The 25,574-nt window shown below is 40.5% G+C and overlaps 2 protein-coding genes and 1 long non-coding RNA gene across 3 annotated transcripts in view; 2 read left to right on the top strand and 1 right to left on the bottom strand.

Annotated features, from left to right (window-relative positions):
- The window catches only part of palm1b (paralemmin 1b), a 25,977-nt gene extending 25,154 nt beyond the window's left edge, over positions 1 to 823 (top strand). The window contains exons 5-6 of the mRNA XM_086183125.1: positions 1 to 32; positions 283 to 823. The exon at positions 1 to 32 is cut by the window's left edge and continues 39 nt beyond it. Coding sequence (XP_086039251.1) covers positions 1 to 32; positions 283 to 662 — 412 coding nt within the window. The 3' untranslated portion in view covers positions 663 to 823. The remainder of the gene's footprint in view (positions 33 to 282) is intronic.
- Positions 1 to 7,243, bottom strand: part of LOC147246298 (uncharacterized) — a 15,458-nt gene extending 8,215 nt beyond the window's left edge. The window contains exons 1-2 of the long non-coding RNA XR_015109841.1: positions 7,052 to 7,243; positions 4,801 to 4,865 (exon numbers count right to left, since the gene is read on the bottom strand). This is a non-coding gene — a long non-coding RNA (uncharacterized LOC147246298). The remainder of the gene's footprint in view (positions 1 to 4,800; positions 4,866 to 7,051) is intronic.
- On the top strand, positions 6,657 to 23,816 carry ptbp1a (polypyrimidine tract binding protein 1a). The gene is made up of 16 exons (XM_086183124.1): positions 6,657 to 6,765; positions 7,530 to 7,583; positions 7,846 to 7,876; positions 11,620 to 11,680; positions 11,838 to 12,010; positions 14,477 to 14,623; positions 14,877 to 15,047; positions 15,262 to 15,372; positions 15,586 to 15,766; positions 16,054 to 16,134; positions 16,240 to 16,397; positions 17,739 to 17,772; positions 18,719 to 18,811; positions 19,113 to 19,329; positions 19,491 to 19,568; positions 19,707 to 23,816. The coding sequence occupies exons 1-16, from the start codon at positions 6,758 to 6,760 to the stop codon at positions 19,837 to 19,839; spliced, it is 1,731 nt and encodes a 576-aa protein (XP_086039250.1). The 5' UTR covers positions 6,657 to 6,757; the 3' UTR covers positions 19,840 to 23,816.
- Positions 23,817 to 25,574: the final 1,758 nt, after the last annotated feature.

Raw genomic sequence — 25,574 nt, 5'->3', positions numbered from 1 at the left:
AGCTAATAAGGGTGTGGCCAAAGAAAATGGAGGTAAGTTTAGTACCCATGGCAACATGTGTGCAGACATGAAACCATAGCAACTTGGCCTGAACATCTGCTTGAGGAGGAGAGAGAGAAAGCTATTAATGCCCTCCTCATTTGCTGTATTAAATTGTCAACCCTGCCAGAGATGATTAAAACAATATTTCCTTTCTTTCTTTGTCTCTCTTCTTTAACCTGACTGCCCTCCTTCCTTTTTCCCTTTCCTAATCTCTCTTTGATACTTTGCTGCTCCCTAAAGGTGAAAATGGAGTAGTGCAGACCGCTGGCCAGACCCCCAAGAGGGAGGTGACAGGAATAGAGGCCAAGCTATTGGGCCCCAGTCCTGACCAAGCTAGTGCAGACAACCCTGTCACCCTGGTATTCATGGGCTACAAAACCGTGGAGGAGGAGCAGGAGACCCGCACAGCTCTGGGCATGGAAGGTGTGGACGGCAACGTTAAGGCTGAGTTTGTTGTAATTGAGGATGGGGAGGGGAAGGTAGGAGGGGAGGCAGCCAACGAAGAGCAGGCTCCGCCTAACGGGAGCATGGCAGAGAAAGAAAAGGCCAACAGTGGTGGAGAGGATGGAGAGAAGGAGAAGGAGAAGAAACAGACCTGCAAATGCTGCACAGTCATGTGAGCCACATGTGTGTGTGTGTTTGTGTGTTTATGCGAGTGTGTGTGTGTTTGTGTGTATGAGTGGGTGAGGACACACATGCACCTGTGCAGGCTTGTGTGCCATTGCATGTGTCGGTGTTTGCAGATGTGTGTCGCTTCATGTCTGTGTATGTGTGTGTGTGTGTGGGGGGGGGGTGTGCGCGTGTGTGTGTGTGTGGGTGGGTGTGAGGACTGGAGAAAACAAAAATTGAACTACAGTTACCCCGCCAATTTACCAACAACGAGAGCCAATACAATCTCCAGCTACAACAAGAAGAACCACAAAGACTCATAAGTACACTTTACTCCGTATACTTTCTCTGATATGTATTTGACTTTTGATTTCTATTGATATTTTTCTATTTTTCTGTCTTGACATTTATATTGTATTCAGTATGTATATCTTTATTATGGGACTGTGTACTGTAAGTTCATTGTTATCGTTGGAACAAAAAAAGAAGAAAATGTATGAGCTCTCTGGATTGTACTGCTACCCACTGGGGGAAATCTGAAAATCATTAAGTCAAACATCAAACTATGAAGGACACAGAAACTAAGATATATATTTCTCTGTGTAGGCCTATCAACTATTTATCAGTCAATTTCATATTGCAATATTGTCTAAGATATTATTTTAAATAGTATTTTAATATATTGATATGAAATTATGTTTTATACAATGTATTTATTGTTTTTGGTTCTCTATATTGTCTCCAGCCATTAACTGCATGTGATGTTGTAAGCTCTACCTGATTTGCGTTACAATCATAACAAGTGTCTGTGCTTTCTTAGACTCATATGTGCTCATATCTTAAGTCAGATGTGTCTTTCTGACAGTAACTATAATTGGCGTTATGGGAGATAAAGTCTAAAAAAAAAAAAAAAAAAGTCAATAGCAAGGAGACAAAAAGCCAAATTAGAATACTGACCATATAGCAAACTGCATTAGCTTCTCGTTAGTACTGTACATGGCACATGTACATGACGATCACAGCTTTTGTATTTTTTAAAGCAGGATGAACACTTGATGATCAATGGAGTGACAAACCATTGCACAATGATAGTTTCAGTCATTTTGTGTTCTCACCAGTAGAATCAATGTAAATCTTATGAAGTAGCACTGCATGAAGCCTTGCAACTTTTTTTGGACTGTCTTGTCACTGTTGGGTCTCTGTATGCGCTAATCGTGTTCACATGAATGTAAAACCAGGGGTTAAATTGGGATTCCTTTGTTTCCATAACGAGAAGAGTTGGGTTTGAGTCAGCTCACCCGAACAAAGATTTTTTTTTTTTTTTTGTCTGTTTATGAACCAAATAAAATCTGTTGCTACTATAACTTAACTGTCTTGGTCGGCTACTGGTTTCTGTCCTGTTAGCTCCCAGTTTAACCCCTGATGCTGGGTGCAAGGGTTACTAAGGAGAGTGGCCATGGAGAGAGAACAAAATTGTGAGCGTAGAGAATGAAATTAGTGTTTTGAGGCTACAAGATGTAAAGTTCCCTCTATTTGATTATTGGAGGTCACAAGAAATAAAGTTCCCCTCAGTTCAGTTATTTTGAGGCCAAAAGCCACAACTCATTCTATCAGTTTGGTTATTTTGAGGCTACCCAATATAAGTTTACCCTTAAATTCACTTATTTTGAGCCTACAAGATTTAAATTGTTCCCTAAATTCACTTATTTTTAGGCTGAAAGATATAAATTGTTCCCTCAATGTAGTTATTTTAATGTCACGGTTTAGTTCCTTATTTTGTATTTTGGAACGTGTTAATTCAATTAAGGGAAGAACTTTTTCATCTTGCAGCCTCAAATTATTCTTTTTTATTTTCTCTCAGCTCACAAAAAAATCTGCTCCATGGTTACTCCGGGACTTTGTAGTTTTACCATAATTGAGGATCTTAAATCTTAAACTGTGCCCTGGTAACCAAATGTTAAGCATTAGAAGGAACCAGGGAAAACAGGCCAAAAAGAATAAATCGTTCAAGCCACCTTGTCGCAGTCGAAAGATTATTGAATTACAGTTTGGCCTTTGTCTCGTTAAGCATGTGGCCGACAGTAAAAACTACAAACGATGTGAGTCAATGATTCTAAGCCACCGATGTTTCTGCTCCTGCTTGGGTTCGTGTGTCACGTCTCATTCACCTCCACACTGTCACCATCACCTCCTCATCACAACATTTTGTCCTCGAGGTCCAACCACAGCTCTACCTTCTATGCTTGGAGACACACAGTCGAAAGAACTCTGACGTTTGGTGCTAATCTAACTCTCCACCCACCAACTATACTGTTCAACTCGTTCCATATGTCTTAGTCAAACGAGGGGGAGTGTGGGAATCTACTGCCTCCTGCATATACGCTTGTTGAATTAGTCTTGAACCGTCAGTGCCAGGTGCATTCTCTCAAGTCCTGCCTACATTTACCACCAGAGAAGTGATCCCTCTTAACATTCCAAAGGAGGCTGACGGGCAGGAGGGATGAAACAGATTATGCTTTCCATTTGTACAGTCTAATTGTCTCTTATATTGACTCATGTTTTTTTTTTCTTTCATATGGCCTATTTACAAGGCAGTGTATTGTATTTGTTGTGTGTATTTTTAAAAACGATGACTACATCTGTGTATTGTTGGTGCCTTTGTCAGGTTGAGTCGGTTGGACATGTCTGTCTGCCACTGTTTTAGACAGGAGTTTTTCCTCGCTCTGCTACTGGAAACACTGCCTTCTAATCTGAAGCTTCACTTCACATATATGAATATTACTGTTATTTTTCACACAAAAGATAAATTAATGCAGCTCAGACAGGTAATATGCACACAGCTGTTGGTGTCTTGAAAAAAACTCTGTATCTGCACACTGTTTTAATGCTTTCATTGCTTTTATGCGGTATATTTCTGTAACGCCAGAAAAAGAAAGAACGATCGGGATCATGTTATAACATAACAAGTTTATCAACATCACATTATAACAAGACAGTTTCACATTATTAAAACTTACAAACTTTTTGAGTTTAAACAATAAACTGTTTAGCTTGTTATAACAATTATCATGGAGTAACATGATGGTATTGGGTTAAAAGAATAATGATACTTGTTTTAACATTGAAATTTTTAATGTAAGGACATTTTATTGAAAGTCTCAAAACAAGAAAAAGTTATTGTTATAATGTGGTAAGTTTGTGTGTCATAATAATGTTAAACTAGCTTGTTATAATGTGGGAAATACATGTTGTAACAATAAACTTTTCATGTTATCAAGGGAAATTGATGCATTTTTCTTTTTCAGGCAGCAATATGTTTTTTTTAGTCAGCAACTAAAACAAAATCTTTTTAATGTTGGATTTTTTTTTTAACTCCTGAAATGTTTCACATCAGGAGATACAAGGTTTCTGCAGGAGACTGACAGTTTATGTATGTGTGGTGTATACACAAGTATGCATATGGAACATAAATATAAAGTACATGTAGACTTGGTGAGATAAAAGCTTTGCTTAGTAGTGAATCTCTGGGGCAGCAGCAAAGAGAAAAAAGAAAAAAAAAGAAACTCTGTGTTAGACTAATGCCTGTTCATCTATTCTGTGGTCATCTAAATGTTTAATCTTGAATAAAACTCCTGTTTGTTTACAGCAAGTCAGATAAATGTGTATGTAATTAACCTAATTTATACTTATTGCATAGAAATGAAGCTACGATTTACAATGTGGTACGTTTCGGTATCTTTGATGTAGAGGAAACATATAAACCATCAATTCGGGACTTGAATGAAAAAAGTGTGGTATTAGAATGAATTATATTAAGGTTATTACAGACACTCGTTTGAGCAGAGGCTCACGGGAATGGATTTATTTTGTAAAGTGGAGTACCTCAAAATAGCCACTAGAGGGCACGTGTCTACTGTTTTGGAAGTCGATCACAATATGGTCAAAAACACTGAAGTGTGTATATGTGTGTGTGTGAGAGAGAGAGAGAGAGAGTGAGAGAGAGGGGGTGGGGGAGGCAGGGAAAGAGGGAGAGGCATTTAAATAGGGCATTCATGAAAGGGAGGTCAGGTATGCACTATTCAACAGAGCAGCTACTGTATAATTAGCGACAGAATGTAGACTACAAAGTTGCATGTTCAGTTTGCTCACCCTTGGACAGAGCTGACCTTTGAGCAACAGGACGGTTCCTCCTCATGGACCACTGTCCTGGTTTTCTAAAGAAAATTGTCATGGAAGATAAAAAGAAAATGGGAAGTTTCATATAACGTCATTTCAAGTGTGAAGTCTGGCAAATTTGACAGCCCTAAACAATTTTAAACTTATAAATCCAACCAGGAAATGTATTCATTGCTTGTTATTCCTAACAATAGTAAGAACTGGCTAACTGCAGTAGGAATATGCATAGCTGAAAAAGGAGACGAAAAATAAAGGAGAAAAAGTAATATCAGGCAAATGAATAAATTATTTATACTTCTTAGTTGTGGCTTAAGCAGTATATAATTCATGATTACCAGCAATGACAAAGAATGGCTGGTACTCTTCACCTTGCAAGTCTCTCTGTCGGCTCAAATGGGTGTCGCCTGAACCTGTACTGCAAGGAAAGGGGCCTTAACCCCAACCCACCACCCCCATTATGCACCTGGTTTTTTTTAAGTCAAGAAACCCTCTTGATGAAATGAAGGTTAGTTCACACAGTGTTGACTACCAGGTTTCACTTCCTACATTGATAATAATATCTTAATTACCATATCACATGTGGAACTGATTCTTGGGTTATCTGCTCTCTTGGTTATTCACATGGGTGAGGCTACTTTCACTATCTAGCAAGTGCTATCGTAGCTTTACAGTTAGCAGCAGACTTCTCTTATAGTTGCTGGTGTTTTTACAGATCTACATTTAGCACAGAATAATCTGGTATGGTGAAACTTGACTGTAATTTGGAATTACTTGTGTTATCTAACTCTGAACACCTGAAGACCAGTGGAGGTTGAAGGTTAACTCATTTCTATATTATCTCATTTACACTGTTAAAAATAGATATTTCTATCTAGCCTATAAACAGAGGCGAAAAGTATTTCCGCTTAAGTACTGTACTTGTACTACAATGTGAGGCTTCTGCACTTTACTTAATTATTCATATTTGAGGGTCCTTTTTCTCCACACATTTATCCAAGCCCATCTGCAAATAGTTTCTTTGAGGAGAAAGATTTTACCTGCAAAAATATGACTATGAACCATTAATACTTCCCAGTTTGAAATGTCCAAACTTCAAGATGACACGTTCAGAATACCATAATGACTTTATCACGACTTTCACAGATTTACGGTTTAAGTATTCAGCGCTCCCAAGAATGGGATACACAAAGATTATATGTACTTTTAATTTTGATATCAAGTAAACTCAATATGAGATACTGAGCAGCTTTTTTAAGTATCATTTCTGATTGGAACTTTTATAAGACTTATCTGGTTGTTTCTACTTTCAAAGTAAAGGAACTTGCAAAAACTTCTTCCACTACAGCCTACCAACTGTAGTACATTTCATAGGCAAACACTGTACTTCCGAGTTACTTTGCAAATTACATGTCATCTTATCAGACACAACATGAGAGACTAAATCAAAACTAAGTAACTAAATCTATCTATCCCATGATCGAGTACTTCGAATATTTGCCTATGTAGCCTTCATTTGTCATTATGGGTGTGATTTACTCAACGTGTGCAGACAATAGCTCGCTAGTTTCATTGGTGTCCCTCTGTCACCTCTTAAGGCTATATTTCAAAGGCTGAAATTCTCTTATCTTACTTTATCACCATACGACTGACTCAAAGTTAGTTTTTCATCACTCAAAACTTAGTCAGCTCCGATCTACCGCTTCATATGAGCCGCTACTGGAAATTTGCCGCGGCCTTGTTTTTTTCACAAAAATGATAGCCGTCTTGTCCAATCAGGACTCAAGTAGCGGTCAGTCCCCGCCCTCTTTTGGCTCTTGCAAGTGACTGGACTAATCAGCGCTCGCCTCCGTATGTTCAGCCATTTTGTAAGAAAATCAACCAAGTCTACCGCCCTACCTTCGTTTCAGACCTGCAGTTTTTTTCTTGTGCAATGGACGGGTGAGTAAAAAAGAACCATCTTTAAGACTTAAATTTTCGAGACAACCTGAGTGCCGAGTAACTTCTAGTCATATTTAGCGTTTCACCGGAGTGTTGTGGTTGCCATGTGTGTTTCATATAACCGACAAACCGGGAAAGTTTACTCGAAACATTTTTTTTCCATCAAAACATGCAACAGTTAGCAGGACACAAGCTAACTAGCAGCTGCTAGCGACATTATCGCTAGCAAACGCCAGTTGCGTGAACCGTGTGAACAAACCAAATTCATTGTTTACAACAGACTTACCAAATTAGGAACGTAACTTAACAAGAATTAGGAGGCGGAGGTGCCTTTCAGCTAATATTCTTAGTCGCTTGCTACCCCTAGGAGTCGGTTAAGTTACGGTTAAACGTATAGTGGTAACTTCGTTCCTCGGGAACTCGAGCACAAGCTAGAGCAACGTGTCTCATTTCCGCATTCATTTGTCTGTGGAGAGCCAGGGCCATGTTGAAGATGTCTGGCTCCAACATTTTGCGTTGATTGAATCACAGACTTTACATCGGAATAACACAGCAGGGTAGGTTACACTGGTATTTTTTAGTACACCTAGTCTCGCAAGTTTGGACATCTAATGTCGAACATAGTAACGATTTTATGTGTGGCGGAGATGCTTCCTTGAATTCTCAGCAGTGTGCTTTCACTTCGATTTCCTATTTGCTTAAACGAGCATTTAAAACATTCCCCTTATATTGAAGTTTCTTCTCGTATCGTCTAAATTCAACAGCCGCTTAGACGCTGACTTGTACCCGCTGGGATCCGGCTACGTCCCTGAAATCGAGTAAGTATTTTTAACATGACATGAAAGCAGTGTAAGAACAAATATTGCAAGTCTCAATTTTAGTTTATAAATAAGGAAGTCACATTGGTTTCGTTTGTGTGTGGTATCTGTTTTTTTAGGAGAGGGGGGGGTGGTATGCAGTATACTTGTTTGAGGAAAAATCTGAGTGGAAGTCATAATTGAAGTCATAATTGAGTTTTTATGATAAAATACAGTTTTTCACAAGTTAATTTCTTTAAAAAATACTTTTGCTTCTTTTCAGGAGTGTCCATGATATATCAGTTGGCACGAAGGTAAGCCATGTTTGCTATCCTCCCTTTGTAGCACTGACTCTTCCAACTCATTTTTAGGCAAAACGATTATACACACATTTTACATCCTACAATTGTAGACATTATGTTGGGTGGGAGTATTCCTACTTCAAATTCACATATTTTTTGTAGATCCAGAGAGGCCTTCCTTTTTGCATTTAAGACAGTATATCCTAAAAATGGGTATTTGAGCTGTGGTTTCAATTCTCTTTGATCAAACTCATTTTAAGATTGGATAATGAGTTTCCATTCTATTTACATTTTTGGAATACAAATCAAAGTGAAAATGAATAACTGTTGTGGCCATGGGGACAGAGAAGCATTGTCATGAGAGTTTGCAAGCGCTCCTCTGTAATTACAGAACTGCTGTCCGAAGCCACTTCTTGTTGTTAATGAGTTTGCAAATGTAGACCCTCTTTGAAATATTTATGACATACAACTGAATTCTCAGCTCAAGGACGTTGCAGCAACCCTCTACAAAGTATATTAGATAAATCCGTTACAGTAGAGTATCTTAGGAGGGGCCTAATGTTTTTCCATCCTGTTTTGTTGGATTCTGTGGGTGTTCGGAAATTAAACTTCCTGTTTATTTTGTGTTCCTGAATAGCCGTTTTGCCTTAATGGAATGTTAAGATATCAGCAGAATCCTTCCATACTGTTTGAAGTCTATCGAGTCTCATTTTTATCACAAGATGATGTAACTCCTGGCAGAGTACTGTCCACTGTTTGCATGAAACAGAATTGATTATTTCCTCTGATTTTTAGATGCCTACTCAGTAAATAGCAGCTCCCACTTCCATGCCAGTTTGTGAGAAGTTGCTAAAAAGTTTTTGGTAGATTGGTGGTTGTTGACTTGTAGTCCCAATAAAAATGCCTGCCTGAGTACTAATCCTTGATAATAAGGCCTGGGGGAGATATTTGTGGCTGGTGTAATTCAACACAATTTAGGACTGTTACCTTCCTCCTACACCCATCACCGGTCAAAGGTCTTAAGAGTGTTTGAACAAGTACTGACACACGCCCTCAACAAGTACACACCCGCCCCCTTTATTCATCTCCATAACGGCTGTTGTTTTCATCATGATCCAAAAAAGTACTATGTAATGGCAACTGATTGACGTGCAATATTTGACCCACAATGTTTGCCTTTGCTTAAAATCCTTTTTTTGTTTTGTACACTGGTATAATCATGATGCTGAGTTATGGAGCACTGCCTTGCTGGAATCTGTAATTATTCTGTCTGGGTAGAGTGTCTGGCATTCCGCGGTCACATTCCAATCTCCCCCCTCCAGCCCCCTGGTGAGGCACAGCCCCCCTCCTCTCCACTGGCAAAGGCTGATCACAGAATAAGCATGTCTGTACCTGTGCTCTTCCCTTGTCTGCATTTTGTTTGAGTTTACCTCCTACCAAACTCAAGCAGTCTAAACTACAGGTTCTGGCCGGAAACAACTGCCTATGAAAGTTCACATGGGGGTTGATTTCTTTTAAACAAGGAGAGCATGAGTTATTTATCTTTCTTTAATGCAATGCAAACCAAGTTTGATGTTGTGTGCGGGGGGCCAGATTGGCTTCAAGTCAAAGTTCATTTTGATTTTAAGTTCAACATAGACCACTGCCACAAGTGAGAGGAAGCTGCTCAACAATTTCACATATAGCCCCGCGTGCAGTTAAGGTTACTATTATACTGTAAGCATCTAAAAAAAAGAGAGGATGAAAACCAGTTGATACACATTTAATGGATTTGTGTTGGCACTTAGGCAGCTAATAAACATCACTGTGTTCCTCCATGATTTTTATGGCTTAAACTTTGTTCTGTGGCCAAAAAAACATTCCCTCCAAAAGGCATTAGTGTGTTCTGTTGAAACAAAACTTATGTTTTGTATCCGAGTCAATGTTTTTGCCCCACATTGTACACTCTGACTTGTGAGTCCTTTTGTGGGAATGATGAGTGTAGGGAGTAGAAAAGATGATCCTGCTGTTGAGTTGTAACCACCAGTCCCCATGAGGAAGTCTAGTAATAAATTGAAGGCAGGCCTGATCTTGCTGCTCTTCCTGTTTGGAGTTGGTCTGCTGACTGATAATGTGACATTGCCCGCCCATGACTATTGAGTCATACTGGAGCCACTTCCTTCATTTCTCATGACTTTGTGCAGCTGCCCTGTGATCGTTTATTAAGCAGAGGTATTGCTTTTTTTTTTTCCTCCACTGACTAGAACATACTACTCTTAATCATTTAGTACCCATGTCACAAGCCTAAAAGTTTTTCAAGGCACTGAGCGTCAGGACCATACAGCCATGCTTTAAGCCACTCTGTCTGTCAGGTATGGGATGATGAGAAATATGTAGTCAGCATTGTAATTTAATGATGAACCCCCAAGATTAAAGTCAGAAACACTTAGTGACATCACAACCCATGGCCTCTCAAATTCCAGTACAATTGGAATAGGCTGATCTTAGCTAGACTCCCCAGCAGCTGGTGCAATTTGCACCAAATTGGAGAATGCATTGCCTTTTGCGTGGAATTCTAAGTTACATGCATTATGCTTTATCATTAAAGATGTAGACCCTGTTTGTGCAACCTGCTTGCAGATTGTGACCACAAAATATGTGGTTAGTTTCAGAAGGATGACCAAAAAGTAAATTAAAAAGTCAAAGCTACATGAAGGTGTCCATAATTATCTAAAGATTCACTCACCCCTTGACACTGCAAATGATATTTCTGATAAAAAGTAACTTATATCTTCTTTATGCATGATAAGCCAATACAAAAACAAAGTAATTTGTGTGGAATGGTAAAATTTTGATATTTTTGTTCCATCCCTTTTTTACAGTGTTAAAATTCACTACCAAACTTTCTTGTACTAATTGTGTTAAGTCCTTCATTTTTAGTGTTGTGACTTGACTGGGAATGCCGCACCTCACATACAGGGAGGCAAGAATTTAAAAGGTGGAGAAGAATGCTAGCAAACCTGCATGACTGGTTGGGAGTTTGAAGAGCCTTGGAGCGTTTTTACAGAGTGCCCTTGGGGGTTCCATATGTTTGTGCGCTGCCATGTAACAATGCCCCTAGTCTCATCCTGAACAGGACCTTCATTGTAGAGTGTTGTAGAGCTTAGGCTACTGAGCCACTTCTTGTGACTGCCATACTTCATTACACACAGCCCTGAAACAGTGTATTATAGCCACTAAAGAGACTGCAAGAGGCTCGACAGAACAGTTTCTGAGTACAGTCTAGTGTGAGATTTGAGTGCCCATATCTCGTCTTTCCGTCCATTGGGTTTCAGTAACTTATCCTCTTCAAAGTAGCAATAGGAGAACATTGACAGATTTAAAGCAAGGGCATAACATCTGGTATATTCCTCAAGCTGGGTCGTAGTTACTCATTCTGAGTGTTTGTACTTCATGTTAAAACGTGTTAAATTAGCACAGTAAGTTAGAAATGATAATGGTCCTCCTGCCCCAAAATAGACAATTTTGTTGCAGGGCATAAATTGGGATGGCTAGGTACCCCTGCTGACAAGCCAGGCCAAGGCAGGTTCATTCTTCCTTTTTAGAAAGGTGAAGTCCTTTCTGAAGTACCTTTCTAGACTCTTTTTGCTATCAAATTACTTCCTGCTTTATCTCACAATGGCTCAGTAACATGAGAGCTGTGCTCTCCACCTGCCATGCTGTGCCCTCATTGGTGAATGTGCTGAACAGAGTCTTTGTTTTCTCTCTTCCTGTAGAGGGGATCCGACGAACTCTTTTCTTCCTGCATATCCAACGGGCCCTATATCATGAACTCAGGTAGGGGGGTTGCCATGGAAGGGTGAATCCTTTTTTTATTGAAGTGCTTGTCGTGTCTGTGTTGTTTGTGTTGCCATGGTGATCAATCCATTATTCAGGAAGAACCAGAGCCTTCTGTTCACTCCCTGATTATATCTACTTCTGTTTTCTCTTGCAGCCAATGGCAACGACAGCAAAAAATTTAAAGGTGACGTCCGCAGTCCTGGTGTTCCGTCACGCGTGGTCCACGTACGCAAGCTGCCCAACGACATAAATGAGGCTGAGGTTATTGGCCTGGGATTGCCCTTTGGGAAAGTCACTAATCTGCTGATGCTGAAGGGGAAAAACCAGGTAAGAGCTGAGAGATGTATGGAGTTGTATTACAGAAATGTCCTTGTGCTGCAGAACCCATTGAAACCGTTCGGTAACCATGGTTTAAAAAAAAAAATACAAACTATTCCTAAGTGTTCCCATTCAAACTTCAGATTTACACAAACTCATTGCTCTTACTCATCTAATGAGGTGTCAACAGGTGGAACATATTCACTGAGAGGCTTATTGTAGACCCTAATGACATGTTGTTGTTATTAACAAAATGCTCATTAGTGGATAACAAAGAGCTAGGAAAAACTTAATAGCATTGGCCCACAATCTTAATTAACTTGATTATTCACTTCCCTGGGAAAACTGACAAAAGTCCTTTGAACATAAATGCTGCCTTCCTCTTCATGTCACTAGTTGGTGTACTTATTTTCTTTTTGATGGTATTTATGCTTTGTTTGAAGGCGGATATAGTGTGAGCCCCGTTGATAGCTTAGCTCTCAGTCTAGTGTTAGCGTGGAAAAGTTATTTCAGATATTGCAACAAATGTAAACATTTCTCTTTTGTCTCTCTTGAAGTGAAGTAATATTGTTTTTGTCTGTTTAAATGAGAGGAGCTGGTGCATATATTTTGACACCAAGCACTCTCACCCTTTTGGTAGCAGATTAACTGGGGCTCCACATGCTTTGACAGGTGCTTAAGTATACTAATGAGGTGTGGTCTGGGGCAACCATGGTGCATTGCTATTTTGGAACGTACTTCAGGAGGCTGGTCTTTGGTCAGTGGTGTTATGTAGGAAGTAGGCTTGTCACGATACCAGAAATTTAGTAGTCAATACCAATACCACTTAAATTCCACGATACTCGATACCACTCAATACCAAAAAAAAACAAAAACAATAAATCCCCTGTAGTTTAACCTATTACAACTCTGCGTGCGCACACACACGCACACACACACACAATCCTAACCTAAAAAAAGTTACAATTCAGAACATTGGCTAAACAGCAATGCCAGCCCTCTCAAACAAAGAATAACGTTTGATAACATGCATTATTTTGGGGTGGTTTAACGGTACATGAGGCGATTCAGTAAATGAGCTGCCAGACAAAGTCATGTAACTATTATGCAGGACAGACGAGGCAGGACATAACATTCATGTTACTTTGCCAGGCAGCTCATTTACTGTGGGCTCATTTCATCATTGTAACATTATTAGATATGAGCAACAATGATAACACGTGAATTCAAATGCACTCACCTTGAATTCTTTGTACAAATCTGGATGTTTGTCTTTTAAATGCTTTGCCAAGTTTGATGTGTTGCTCCCCCTTCGCCGTGGTACGGTGACAGCATTTTTTGCATTTCGGTTTTTGCGGATCAAAAAGTAATCCCTCCTCACCAGCCTCAAATCCAAAGTGTTTCCATACGCGACTTTTGGCGGTTTTCTTCTCAATTAATTGACGACCCAGATGCGTGATCAGCACCGTGGGAGGGTTGCCAGATAATCGCTCATTTACAGCCCCAAAACAACGCTAAATAAGCGGCTAGATCTGGCTCCTCGGTACCACCGGTACTTCGGGTATTCAAGAAAAGTCAGTACCGTCACATCTTAGTACAGACTTGGTACCAAAGTATCGGTTCTCCGGACAAGCCTAGTGGGAAGTGTGCATCAATCAGTTTAGCAGATGTGCAGCATCGTAATGTTGTTCTATTGATGCTCACTTATGTGGAAACATCGTAAGCCACCTCTGCCCAGGCCTACCTCACCTCAGATTCGTACGCAACTGAAATGGCAAAACGCCAATTCCTGGCACAACCTGGGCTTTAAGGAACATAACATGAAGCACTCTGATAGGTTTGAGTGATGCTAGCCCGAAGCCCACTTATGAATATTAGGTGTCTAATAACTGCCCCTTTGTAACATGCACTGTGGTTTGCTCTCTATTACACACCCTCTAAATACCAAAATGAAGCTGAACATGCCCAAAAGCAGGGTGCACACATCGCTCTAATCACCTGATGCCATAGATTGTTTGTTTGAATAGGGCCAGTATAGTCTGATTAATTGCTTGGATTTGCTTCTGGAATAGAAAATTGGGAAAGTCATACCTTACACAAATCCTGTCCTAAAAATTGGCATTAGAAGTAGTTGTTATACATTACCCTGTTCCTAAACCTATAAAACTTGCACTTCTACTCATGAAATTTACTTGAGGCTTAAGATCAGCTTTCTTGTCTATCCTTTTACCTGAAAATGGTGACAACAACATTTTTGTCATATCTTTGTGGTTTAATGGGTAGGGAAATGATTATGTTTGAAGGGAAGTAATGGCATCATTTTGAATATAATCTGTTATTTCCTGTAGTGAGCTTTTCTGTGTAAAATGAACAAAATTTGCACATATGACTGAAACTAGATCAGCAATAATAGTGGTTAAATGTTCTGTGAAAAGCTTCTCGTTGATGATATTTTGCAAATGGCTCCCTCTGCAGGCATTCTTAGAACTGAACAGTGAGGAATGTGCTCAGACTATGGTGAGCTACTACTCATCTGTCACCCCAGTCATCAGAAACCATCCCATTTACATGCAATACTCAACCCATAAAGAGCTGAAGACGGACAACTCGCCCAACCAAGTGGTAAGAGTTTGTGATCCCACACACTAAAGCTCCTGCTTTTAAGGTTGACTGTTATAGTTGACTGAATGCTGGAAATAGATTTTTTTTTTAATTCCACTATCAATAATGCTGTGAGCAATAAAAAATTTTGCTTAAGAAAACGGCAAGCAGCAAATCTAGAAATTGCTTTGCATTAAAGTGTGCCACTCACTCAGTGTATTAGAGCATACGTTGCTTTACCCATGCTGAGAATTTTGTCTTGTCATTTCCTTAGCGTGCCCAGGCAGCTCTCCAGGCTGTTAATGCGCTCCATGGAGGTGGGATAGGAACCATGGCCATTTCTGCAGATGCTAGTAGCATGGCAGGAGCAACAACCCAAAGCCCTGTCCTCAGGGTCATTGTGGAGAACCTCTTCTACCCTGTTACCCTGGATGTACTACACCAGGTACAGACAACTACTGTGCTGTTTGGCTCTTATAAGTTTTATACTGTAGGTGTTGGGGTTTTATAGTTCACTGCCTCATTTAAGAAAGATACGCATATTGGTAATTCTGAAAATCTCTTCCCCAAACCTCCAGTGCAGTTAAAGTGAAGATCACATCCTCCCTTCCATGTTTTATCATGACAAGGAAACTAATAATGCCCTTTCCACACCCTAGATTTTCTCGAAGTTTGGCACTGTGCTGAAGATCATCACTTTTACCAAGAACAACCAGTTTCAGGCTCTGATCCAATATGCTGATGGGATGACAGCTCAGCACGCCAAACTGGTAAGACTGGTATAACTGCATAATTTTGGTCGTTGCCATTTGCTGCCATTACAGCATTTAGTGCTTTTTTCACTTTTTTAGTTTCTCTTGAGACCTGCATGACAAATAAACCAAATCAATGGATACCAAGTTTTATGTTCTGCTCTTTTGATCAAACATGAGACTGTTAACAGTCAGACAGTGTACATGATAATGCACCCACTCCTGTCACAGTCTCTGGACGGGCAGAACATCTACAACGCCTGCTGTACCCTGAGAATCAGCTTCTCCAAGCTCACCAGCCTGAATGTGAAGTACAACAATGACAAGAGCAGGGACTACACCCGGCCAGACCTCCCCACTGCTGATTCACAGCCCTCCATTGACCACCAGACCATGGCAGCTGCTGCATTTGGTACACTTACGCAGTCCAGTGTGATCTTATTCAACTATTCTCTAATTTTTGCCCTATAAAAAGATAATGTTCAGATTTGATTGACAGATGTATTAATGTAGTTACATGATTCTAATGCAGTTGTACTTTGCAGTGGTGATGAACTCAACTGCATTAGTTGGAGTGGTGTAAAACTGTAGAGAATCCATTTACATACATGACCAATGAACTGCATTCAACAGGTGTTGTGGGCAATTTATCATATATGGGGTTTTTGTTTTTGTGTCTTTTTTTTTTCCTTCTCCCAGCTGCACCAGGTATAATTTCTGCCTCTCCCTATGGTGGAGCTCATGCTTTTCCCCCAACCTTTGCCATCCAGCAGGCAGCAGGTCAGCTAATACTATTTTTCCTATTCTCACTTCTCCTCCTAAGATGTATTGAGTATGAACAGACAAATTGCAAAAATTTGAGAGTAATGATTTTGTTTCTACTAGGTCTGTCAATGCCCGGTATTCCCAGTGCCTTGGCGTCTTTGGGAGTAGGGCATAGTGGCATGGCGGCAGCTGCAGCAGCTGCTAGCCGGCTCGGCCTGTCAGGGCTCACTGCCGCTGGTGGACACAATGTCTTGTTGGTCAGCAATCTGAACCCTGAGGTCAGTACTCTCTCTAGGTTTTATAACAGATCCATATCCTGCCTCTGTCAGTCCAGTGCTGAGAAGCTTTAAAATGTTCCAGTGTCATTTGTTTATTTTATGGTTCATGGACCATCTGTTGAAGAGGGTCCAGTGTTTACCCCCCTCCCCCTCCATCTTCACTCGATCAGACTGTTGGAAAACCCCTTATCACTGTGTTTAAATAAAAGGGAGTTGATCTAGTCAGACCCTCCTCTCTTTCAGGACTTTTGTGTTTGACCAAACCTGCTGCATTTCTGACCTGCCACTTTGCTCACTATGGATTTTAAGTTTATTCAATACACTAACTTCTTTGTTTTTTAACTTACCATTTCATATCTTCATTTTTTTGTCCATTAGTTGAAACCATTCTTGAGTTGTTGGAGAGACAATATTACTTTTTTCTTTTGTATAGCCATAAAATACATGTATGTAATGAAGGTCATTTTAGATAGTGTATAGATTTTATCCGTATGTCACACATTACATTTGTTGTAGTTATGTCGTCATTACATTGAGTGTTAATATTCACTTAGGATAGGGTTATTGAAATTTATATTCAGTTGACTGTTTACATACCGGTGTTTATACACTGTAGTTTTAAATTATATACGTAAACTAATCATGTAATTTAAAAGTAAATATTGTCTCTGCCTTTTTCTGTATTTCATTGTTAATCTTTTTTTCTCTTCTTTTTCTCCTAGTGTTCCCATAGTGACAGTGCATTTTAATTTAGCCAGTTCTACTGTCTGAAGCACTACATTTCTTTGTGTATACTGACCTTGTTTTTTTACTTCCTTTTCTCTCTCTTCTTTCTCTGTCTCCCTCTCCTCTTTTTTTGTTTTTAATTCCCCCTCCCCACCCCACCTCACCTTTACTCTTGCCAACTGACTGCACGCCCCATGACCAATTGTTCCCTCTGTCCTCCTCTCCCCTCTGTCACTACTACAACCACTCCTCTTTCCACCCACCGACCCTCTTACTCCCTATTGTCCCCAATTTGGACACCATCCACAAAATGAAAACACAACATTGCCTCCCCCACACATTATTCATCCCTCCACCTCATCTTTCTCTCCTCCCTCCCCTTTTCACGCTCTTCAACTTCTCCCCCCCTTGTCCTCTCTACATTTACTTCGTCCCTCATGCCTCTCCTTCCTCCATGGTACTGTGGCCTTCCTGTGGACCTCGCTGCCTGTGGCCTGCGGACATGTCCCGACTCCACTCCACTGTCCTCCACTCCGCTCCGTCTCTTTCCCCTGTCCCCTGTTCCCTCTCCCCCTTTGGCCCCCTGCCCCGCTGCTCCCCCTGCTGTCTCTAAAGAGCGTTACGCCACACTGCCTCTTTATTCTTTTCGGTACGTTATCATCCTTTCATCTCCTTTTTTATTACTACTGTTACCTGGCAAGGTGGGCATGTCTTGTCTCATGTTGTTGGCTTTGTTTTTAACCACTGATGGCTTGTCATCAGGCTACAGGGATATGAAGGGTCGGGTTGTCTGTTTTGGGGTTTGTATGAGCTGTTGTGGTTGTTGTGGGTTTGTGTGAGAAAGGCAAGGTGAGAACACCACACAAAGCGGCAGCATTTCATTTAGTTTTTAACAGTTGGAGTTCATTGTTGATGGACAGTCCAGCAATGGAAATAGAAATATGGGAAAAATTATATTTAGAAAAAGAGCAGGAAGTTCTAAATTCTAAATCCTCATCTCATGTTGTTGAGCATGAATTTGATTTTAAACCATAAAAAAAGCATTGATGCGTATTTTGCTGCTTTGCTGCTGTAAGTAATAGTCATTAATCACATGACTGCATTGCACAGAAATGCTGCTGCTTTTTTTTAGTAAATGTGAGTTGACATATCGCTTGGATTATGTCACCATGTTCCTCTTTTGCAGTTTCTCTAATGTAGGTATATGCATGTTTAGTTTATTCCTGCATGTTTTTCTATTAGGTCCTCCAGTTGATCAAGAAATCCCCTCTCTAGAATAATCAAACCTGACACCAAACACTAATTTTAGTTCTGATTTTTGCTTAAAATCACTATCTCCTCCTTATTGAGTACAACTGTTTTAGCTGTTATGTGTGTTCATGTTAACAAAGACAGCTATAGGATTAGTTTTAAGCATTTGATACAGACTTGAAAATCAAGAATAGCCTGAACTTATTAATCATTAAGCATTGGTTAGAATTAACATTAATGTCATTTCTGATGGTGTAAATGGTTTTAGTTGCTGTGATTGCTTGTGTGATTACTGCCCAGGCTGTGTTGCGCTCCTATTGTGACATCTTCCTCTTCCTCTCTAGGTGTATATGGCGACGTGATGAGAGTCAAGATCCTGTTCAATAAAAAGGAGAATGCTCTGATCCAGATGTCTGATGGCACACAGGCTCAGCTAGGTAGCTACACACATAACTGCTCAGCTCTATTTGCTTTCTTTGATCTAGCTTTTTCTTTGATCGTAGTTTTTCCTCACATCATTTTACCATACTGTGTTTCGAGCACTTACTTCCTGAATGTCATCTAAGCAGACAGAACTGGTCTTTGATATTAAGCTCATCTTTTTCATTTATTGTTGTTTTATCACTTTACCAAACATAATTGCGCCAAAGTTGTACATCTGGATTCAGACTATTGATGTATATGTAACAAAATCTGTTCCTCGCTGGCCACTTATTGTCTTTCTGTCAATGTTTGTAGCTATGTGTCACCTGAATGACCAGCGACTTCACGGCAGGGCCATACGTGTGACCTTGTCGAAACATACCACAGTCCAACTTCCCAGGGAAGGTCACGAGGACCAGGGCCTCACAAAGGACTTCAGCAATTCCCCACTGCATCGTTTCAAGAAGCCTGGCTCCAAAAATTACTCCAACATCTTCCCACCCTCTGCAACACTCCATCTCTCCAACATACCGTGGGTTTCTCATTAAAATTTTCTTCTTAGAGGTTTTCTAAACCTGGGTTGTTTTAGATGCTTTTATGCTTCGCATGACTATAATTACCAAATTATTCCAAAAAAAAAACAACCCATCTTTATTCTTGAATATTTAGTTCTTTGTTTCCTCATATATTCAGGCCTTCTGTGGTGGAAGATGACCTCAAGAGGCTTTTTGCCAGCTCAGGAGCTACAGTCAAGGCCTTCAAGTTCTTTCAGTAAGTGCAGTCACTGTGCTCTTGACCTTGTCTTTATTTCTTCATTTTGGCTTGAATGTGAGTAGGGACTGCAAGCAGCCTGCTCTAATATAGGCCGAGTGTTGACACTTTGAGGACACTTTTCTCTGTTTTTAACAGGAAGGACCGCAAGATGGCCCTGATCCAGATGGGCTCAGTGGAGGAGGCTATTGAGTCCCTGATTGAGTTCCACAACCATGATCTGGGCGAAAACCACCACCTTCGAGTGTCCTTCTCAAAGTCCACCATCTGAGTGCCTTCACTCCCTCCAAGTCTATCACCATCTGATCGCTACTTTTCTCGAGGTCGCTATCAGTGGAAGTAACATATTTATGGTTGAGTTTCTTTGCACAATGTTGCTCCCTTCAACCCCTGACATTGTTTTCTTCCTTCCAATGTTACTTCAGCCAAGATTTTTGATTCTTATTATATCACAAGAAAAAGACACCAAATACACGAAGGAAAAAAGTTCGTAAAATTATGGTTTATAAATGGCAGTTTGGTAAAACAGTGTTAGGTTCTTGAAATAGAAATATGAATATTCCCTCTGGCGTTTGTATTTGAGTTGAACTGCTAACTTTGGCTGAGTCAGGGGCATTATGACAGCAGATATCATGCAGCAGTAAGCAAGACAAACTTCCTCCACCACAGGAAATGGCTCCGGCTAGTTTCCTGTGATTGTGCTGTTGTCAAGCTTTTCAACACTTTAAAGTGCTCATGTGCAAGCTATTGACTAGCTTTGACGCAAGCAGGACAGATAACACAAATAAAAGGGCTGAACGTAAAAACTTGGCGAAGGAACTGAAGCTGGTCTGATCAAATCCATGGTTCACCAAAATTTGAAGCAGGTCTTTGTTCGCCAAATGTGAGAATGAATCATTTGGTCTTCTTTGGGGTTGAGGAAAATGAGCAATGTTTTGCAATGAAACCTTTGATATTGGAGGTAAAGTAGAGGCAGCCGATGAACTGTCACTTCAGACCAAATTCCTTAAAGACTCCTCCACCACAGATGTATGCTTATGTGGATGAATCATATCCACACCAGACACACTTCAGCATTCCTTTGACCATGATAGTTGCGTGGACTATATCTGTGTGTGTGTGCGTGTGTGTTTGCCGCATTTGAAATGCCACTTTGAAGCTGTTTGGCCAGTCAGAAACGGTTTTGAGACAAAAGGATTTTTGTTGTAGCTCACAGGCAACCAAACAATTAATTTCCCAGTATACATTTTTATGTTTCCATCTTCTAAGTGCTCACATTGCTTCGGGGGATCCATACCACTATCTGTAGTAATTCAATATGGACATGTTTTTCTGTCAGTATCTTGTGCCTTACTTTGCCCCAACCAGATTGCCTTAAGCATTTCTCTGGCTTCATTTTAGAAAAGACATGGCTAATTTTAAAGCCTTTTGGTGTGTACCAGCATTGTTTCAAAAAAAGAAAGTGGGAAAGTAGCAAATTCTATCTTGGTTTGTTTTTGTTTTTTTTTACTTTTCTTATAAACACGTGTTTAAGGATTTGAATGCATATACCCCCATGATATGTATGTAGAAACTTTGAATGTAAGTCAGATAGATGCCTAATAATATCCTTGCTCGGTGATGTAGCTCTGCTAGGCTTATTGTCCCAGGAGGAGAGCTGTGTGGAGCCTTCCTCTGTCAGTGCCCTCTCACCTCCATGTAGTCCTGTCTTAGTTGGGCCAGTGGTGTATGGGGCCTCATTTAATCATATTATGTTCATCTATATATGGACATCTATATATTCATTTATCTTTTTCTTTTAATGTTAGCATTTACATGTATATCACTTTAAAGCTTAACTGATATGTAGTGGCTGGGTGCGGTCGTTATCACAGTGCCTTGACTCTCCTTGAGGCTGGAATCCTTACCAGTTGACTTAGTTTACCTCTCATTCAGGTGTCTTATCTTGCCTGACTGCATAGATGCCTTTATCACCTTTACGTTCAGGTAATGCTACCTGCAAGAGGGCAGCTGGGAGACATTTGTCAATTACAACAGTCTTGGACTCTGGCCAAAAACACCCCAGTAATTTATATTCCCCTTCAGTTCAGGATGACAGGATTTACACCGTCTGTGTAAACTTGCGCCACAGTCAGGTTTAGTGCACTTTTCCTCAATGGTAGATCCAAGTTGGCACCATCACGCTAAAGTCTTAAACGTTGTCACATTCCTGAGTGCCTCAAGCACCAGTTTCCACAGCCTCGACCACTGCAGTCTTGGACCAGATACAGATGCGCTCTGTTTCTATTTTTGTAAAAGATTATTATGCATGGTTTAGAGAAGTCTCATGTAGCTCCAGACGGTTATTATTGTTAAGGACCAAAGTATCTTGTATCCCCGCTGTTTTGTAGTGTTGATTTCTTATAAAGGGTTTTTCACATTCCTGCTATTTCCACACGAAGGCAAGGCTTCAATTACTTATGTTTGAGTAACAACTCGTACTGTATATTGTACCCTGTATACCCTTGGATTTGATTTCATGTTACAAAGAGCCTACTGTGGTAGAGACAGCTTTAGAATGGATATCGTGTAGATTAAAAAATTGCCTTTCCTTTTTTTTTTTTTTTTTTGTTTAAAGCTTTTATGTTTCTCCTTTTTATATGGGGGCGGGGTGGGGTTATTGTATGAAGCAGGGTTGTCGGTTGTATATATTCATGTTTTTGTACCACAAAGTCATTTGGATTATATCAACTACGTTCAAAACATGTATATTTTGATAAAAACATACAGACCTATTACGCTCTCCGGAGCTGTATAAACAAAAACTTTTGTAACTCAAAGTCATTAAACCAATCTGAACACAGAAGTGTCTCTGTATATGCCCCCCCTCCCCCTCTCCCCCACCATTCTGTTCTTGTCTCTTGCATCTTCTGCTGCCTTCAATAAATCTTAAGTTTGTTCTTCTTTCATCTGGCCTCATTTGGATTCTGTCTCTTCCTCTCTGTCCTGTGGAACTTACTCTGTATTGGTTAACATCTTTGTAACATTTCCCACGTTTCCCATCCCGTTTACTACTGGTGGGGTTTGTTTTGGTTTTATTTAAAATCTTTTTGCTGTATTTCCAACTTCGTGCTCATCCCATCTTAAACCCGACTTAATCCTCCTCTCGGCTCCCCTTTACAATCATTACCTGGTACAACTGGAAATGTGATTTGAGATGCAACGTTGGACACGTTCTGGTCTTTTTCCCTTGCTAGGTTATGAAAGTTGACTTGTTTTTACATGTATATGACCTGGACAACTGTGAATCTACTATGCAGTGTTGTGTCCTTTCAGTTTAGATATGCCAGGCTTCTTGTGGAAGCAAAGCTGCTGTATCACATGATGCTTAGATCTCCACACAGTCTTGCAGCAATTTGTGAATGCAACACGAGGTGCAGAGAGAGAGGGGGGAAAAAAAGACAAATATGTGGTTATACCTCTCTGAACCACTAGGGGGAGGTCTTGCTCTCTGGTGGTCCTCAGGCCAATGAACAGAGGTGACTTTACCTGCCACTCACACAATGTCAGTAGTCAGGGGCTTAATCTGGAGTGCCTCCTTTGGCATTCTGACATTAGGCCTATACCTTTTTGTCTGATTTCCTTACAGAGGGGAAGAGAGGATTAACCTCAGATCTTCCCTTCCTTTTGAGAGGAGGACAAATGAGAGAGTGTGAATTTAGTCCACTGGTGTGTCTGAATTTTTGGGCTGAGTAGAGCTGGATTTTGTTGTGCAACACCAGCACGTTGTGGAGTGAGGTTTGGAATATTAAAGTCAACTTGAATTTACCAAAAATTCCACAGCAACAGCATGTGTGTTTCTTGTTATCTTGCGTATGAATGCTTGTTTGAAGGTCATAATCGGATACAAAAACAACCCCCACACAACTTCGGAACCTTGAACTCTGCCAAGATTTACAGCCACATCTTCTGTTGAGAAAACTCTTTGCTGCTCACTCTAGCAACTCACATAGCAAAAACTTGTACTTTGATGCTGTTTTGATGCCATAGACCCTTGTTTACTCACTGCTTCTTAGTATTTCACGCTACTCCAGGAGTAATTTAGAGCAGAGAAGACTCCAACACAGAATCCTCTTTGGAATACATTGAAATGCAAAGAGATTGCATAATTGGCAAGAAAGGATGATTCAAAGTAAGACGATCCAAACATAGATTTGTGATGTTTGGGTTTTTTGGGTTTTTTTTTTATATTCCACAAGTCACTGGCTCACAAAATATGGTACTTAATGTAATTTTAATCCATCAAGACAAGTTTGTAAAAACTGAATCTGGCAAGTATAACTTTCTCAGACATTTTTCTAAAATAAAATTATTTCATTCAAGAAGCCACACTTTGAGATCTGTTACACCGAAAAGTTCACTGCGCTTGTACTTTTAACTACTTCCGTGTGTAATGTGTGTAACAGTACTCCTCCACGTCTCACTTTGTTTGCTGAATTCGGACCCTTGGGGATTTTCCTGGTTTTATCCTGCATGAACTTAAATGAAAGCATGTGTGGTAGTGATCCCGCCACATCTGGAAACATTTATTTACATCATGGTCTCTAATCAAGCAAAAATGCTAAGGCCACACACACACACACACACACACTGGTCTGGGAGTGAGTAAATGGACCCGGATGGCCAAGTGATGCAAATGTCTAATGGTGGAAGCAGCCAGTTTGTCTTTGATAAGGCTGGCTGATGTCTGGCGTGTTTTGTTAGTAAAAAGCTTGAAAGTTACCTCACTTAAGTAGCTTTAAATATCATCTACTGTGAGTGTCTCTCTCAATGTAAACAGCCGTATTCTAGGATTTTAAAAAGGCGAGAACCTCCTTTGTATCTGAACCCACCCAAATCCTGTTTAGACTGCACCGCTTCAGTGTGATTTAGATTCGATTTCAAAGCAATGAGGAGGAGAAAGCCTGAAGCTGAGGTGAAGGATGTCTTTTGCTTTAAAGTGTACTGCTGGTAGCCCTTAAAAGCCAACAGGAGACTCTCTCCACCTGTTTACATATGCAGGCCTCAGACAGATGTTGAATAATTCATCCACAGAGGAGGACAACATGCTGCCTGAATTTGGGTTACGGGGGTGTATGGGTTCTCTTCTCTGCCTGAATTTGCGCGGCCCAAATGATATAGGCATTACTTTGCAGGAGGCAGAGCAAAAAAGCAAAACTAGGGCATAGAGGAGACATGCAGTAATAATAATGTGGAAGATGCAGCAGAATGCAGGTTAGGTTTCAAATTATATCACCTTATTAGGGTTGTGGCACGAGTCACTTTGGTTTAATATCATTCCCTCCAGAGTCACCCGCAACTTTCTTGACTGATTTTGGTGGCTCTCAACCCCCTTTGGCAAAATGCCTAAATGCCAAAGATGGATGTGGTGGGTTTTTTTTTCTTCTTTTTTTGCACTGAAGTCTACTGCACACACACTTGCACTTCCAGAGAGGTGTCACAGCTCTGTCAGACAGCTATCTGGAGCTTTATGGCTCACAGGTTTTAGACTCGGTGCTGCCTCTGCTTGCCCTTTGGGCCTAATGGACACTGATGGAAAATGACTCAACTGTTCCAAAGATCCATCAAATTCTCTCTCTCTCTCTCTCTCTCTCTCTCTCTGTCTCTCTCTCTCTCTCTCTCTCTCTCTCTCTCTCTCTCTCTCTCCTTATCCACCAGGCCCCAGCTGTCAAACAGACTGAACTTTATGGGCTCTTTACCAGCTGCGATGAGAATAAAACGCAAGCAGATGGCTGACTGAGGTGGTTAATAAACAATATCAAAAAGTAATTCAACTTGAGTCCCACATCTCTAATGAAGTGCATTTCACTCTTAATCCCATCTGTTTACATTCCTGATGATGTATGAAAAGGGACAGTTAAATAAAGATCATAAATACAAGTGTTTGCACTATAGTTTACATCCCGGGATGCAGCCAGGGTGCAAATCCCCACGGAGGGAGAGCGCACCCGCCCGCCCGTCCGTCAC

This window comes from Aulostomus chinensis, chromosome 17, assembly GCF_037954235.1.
Source record: "Aulostomus chinensis isolate RoL2024-O1b breed Wild chromosome 17, RoL_Achi_v1.0, whole genome shotgun sequence".
Lineage (NCBI taxonomy): Eukaryota > Metazoa > Chordata > Actinopteri > Syngnathiformes > Aulostomidae > Aulostomus > Aulostomus chinensis.
The sequence above is the reverse complement of the archived record's forward strand: the minus strand, read 5'-3'. Positions and strand labels throughout refer to the sequence as shown.

What these genes read in the sequence shown, in the direction of transcription:
- ptbp1a (XM_086183124.1), top strand. An exon ending in ATATATCAGTTGGCACGAAG is followed by an intron (nt 7,877 to 11,619) that starts GTAAGCCATGTT and finishes CTCTTCCTGTAG; the next exon opens with AGGGGATCCGACGAACTCTT. An exon ending in TGCTGAAGGGGAAAAACCAG is followed by an intron (nt 12,011 to 14,476) that starts GTAAGAGCTGAG and finishes CTCCCTCTGCAG; the next exon opens with GCATTCTTAGAACTGAACAG.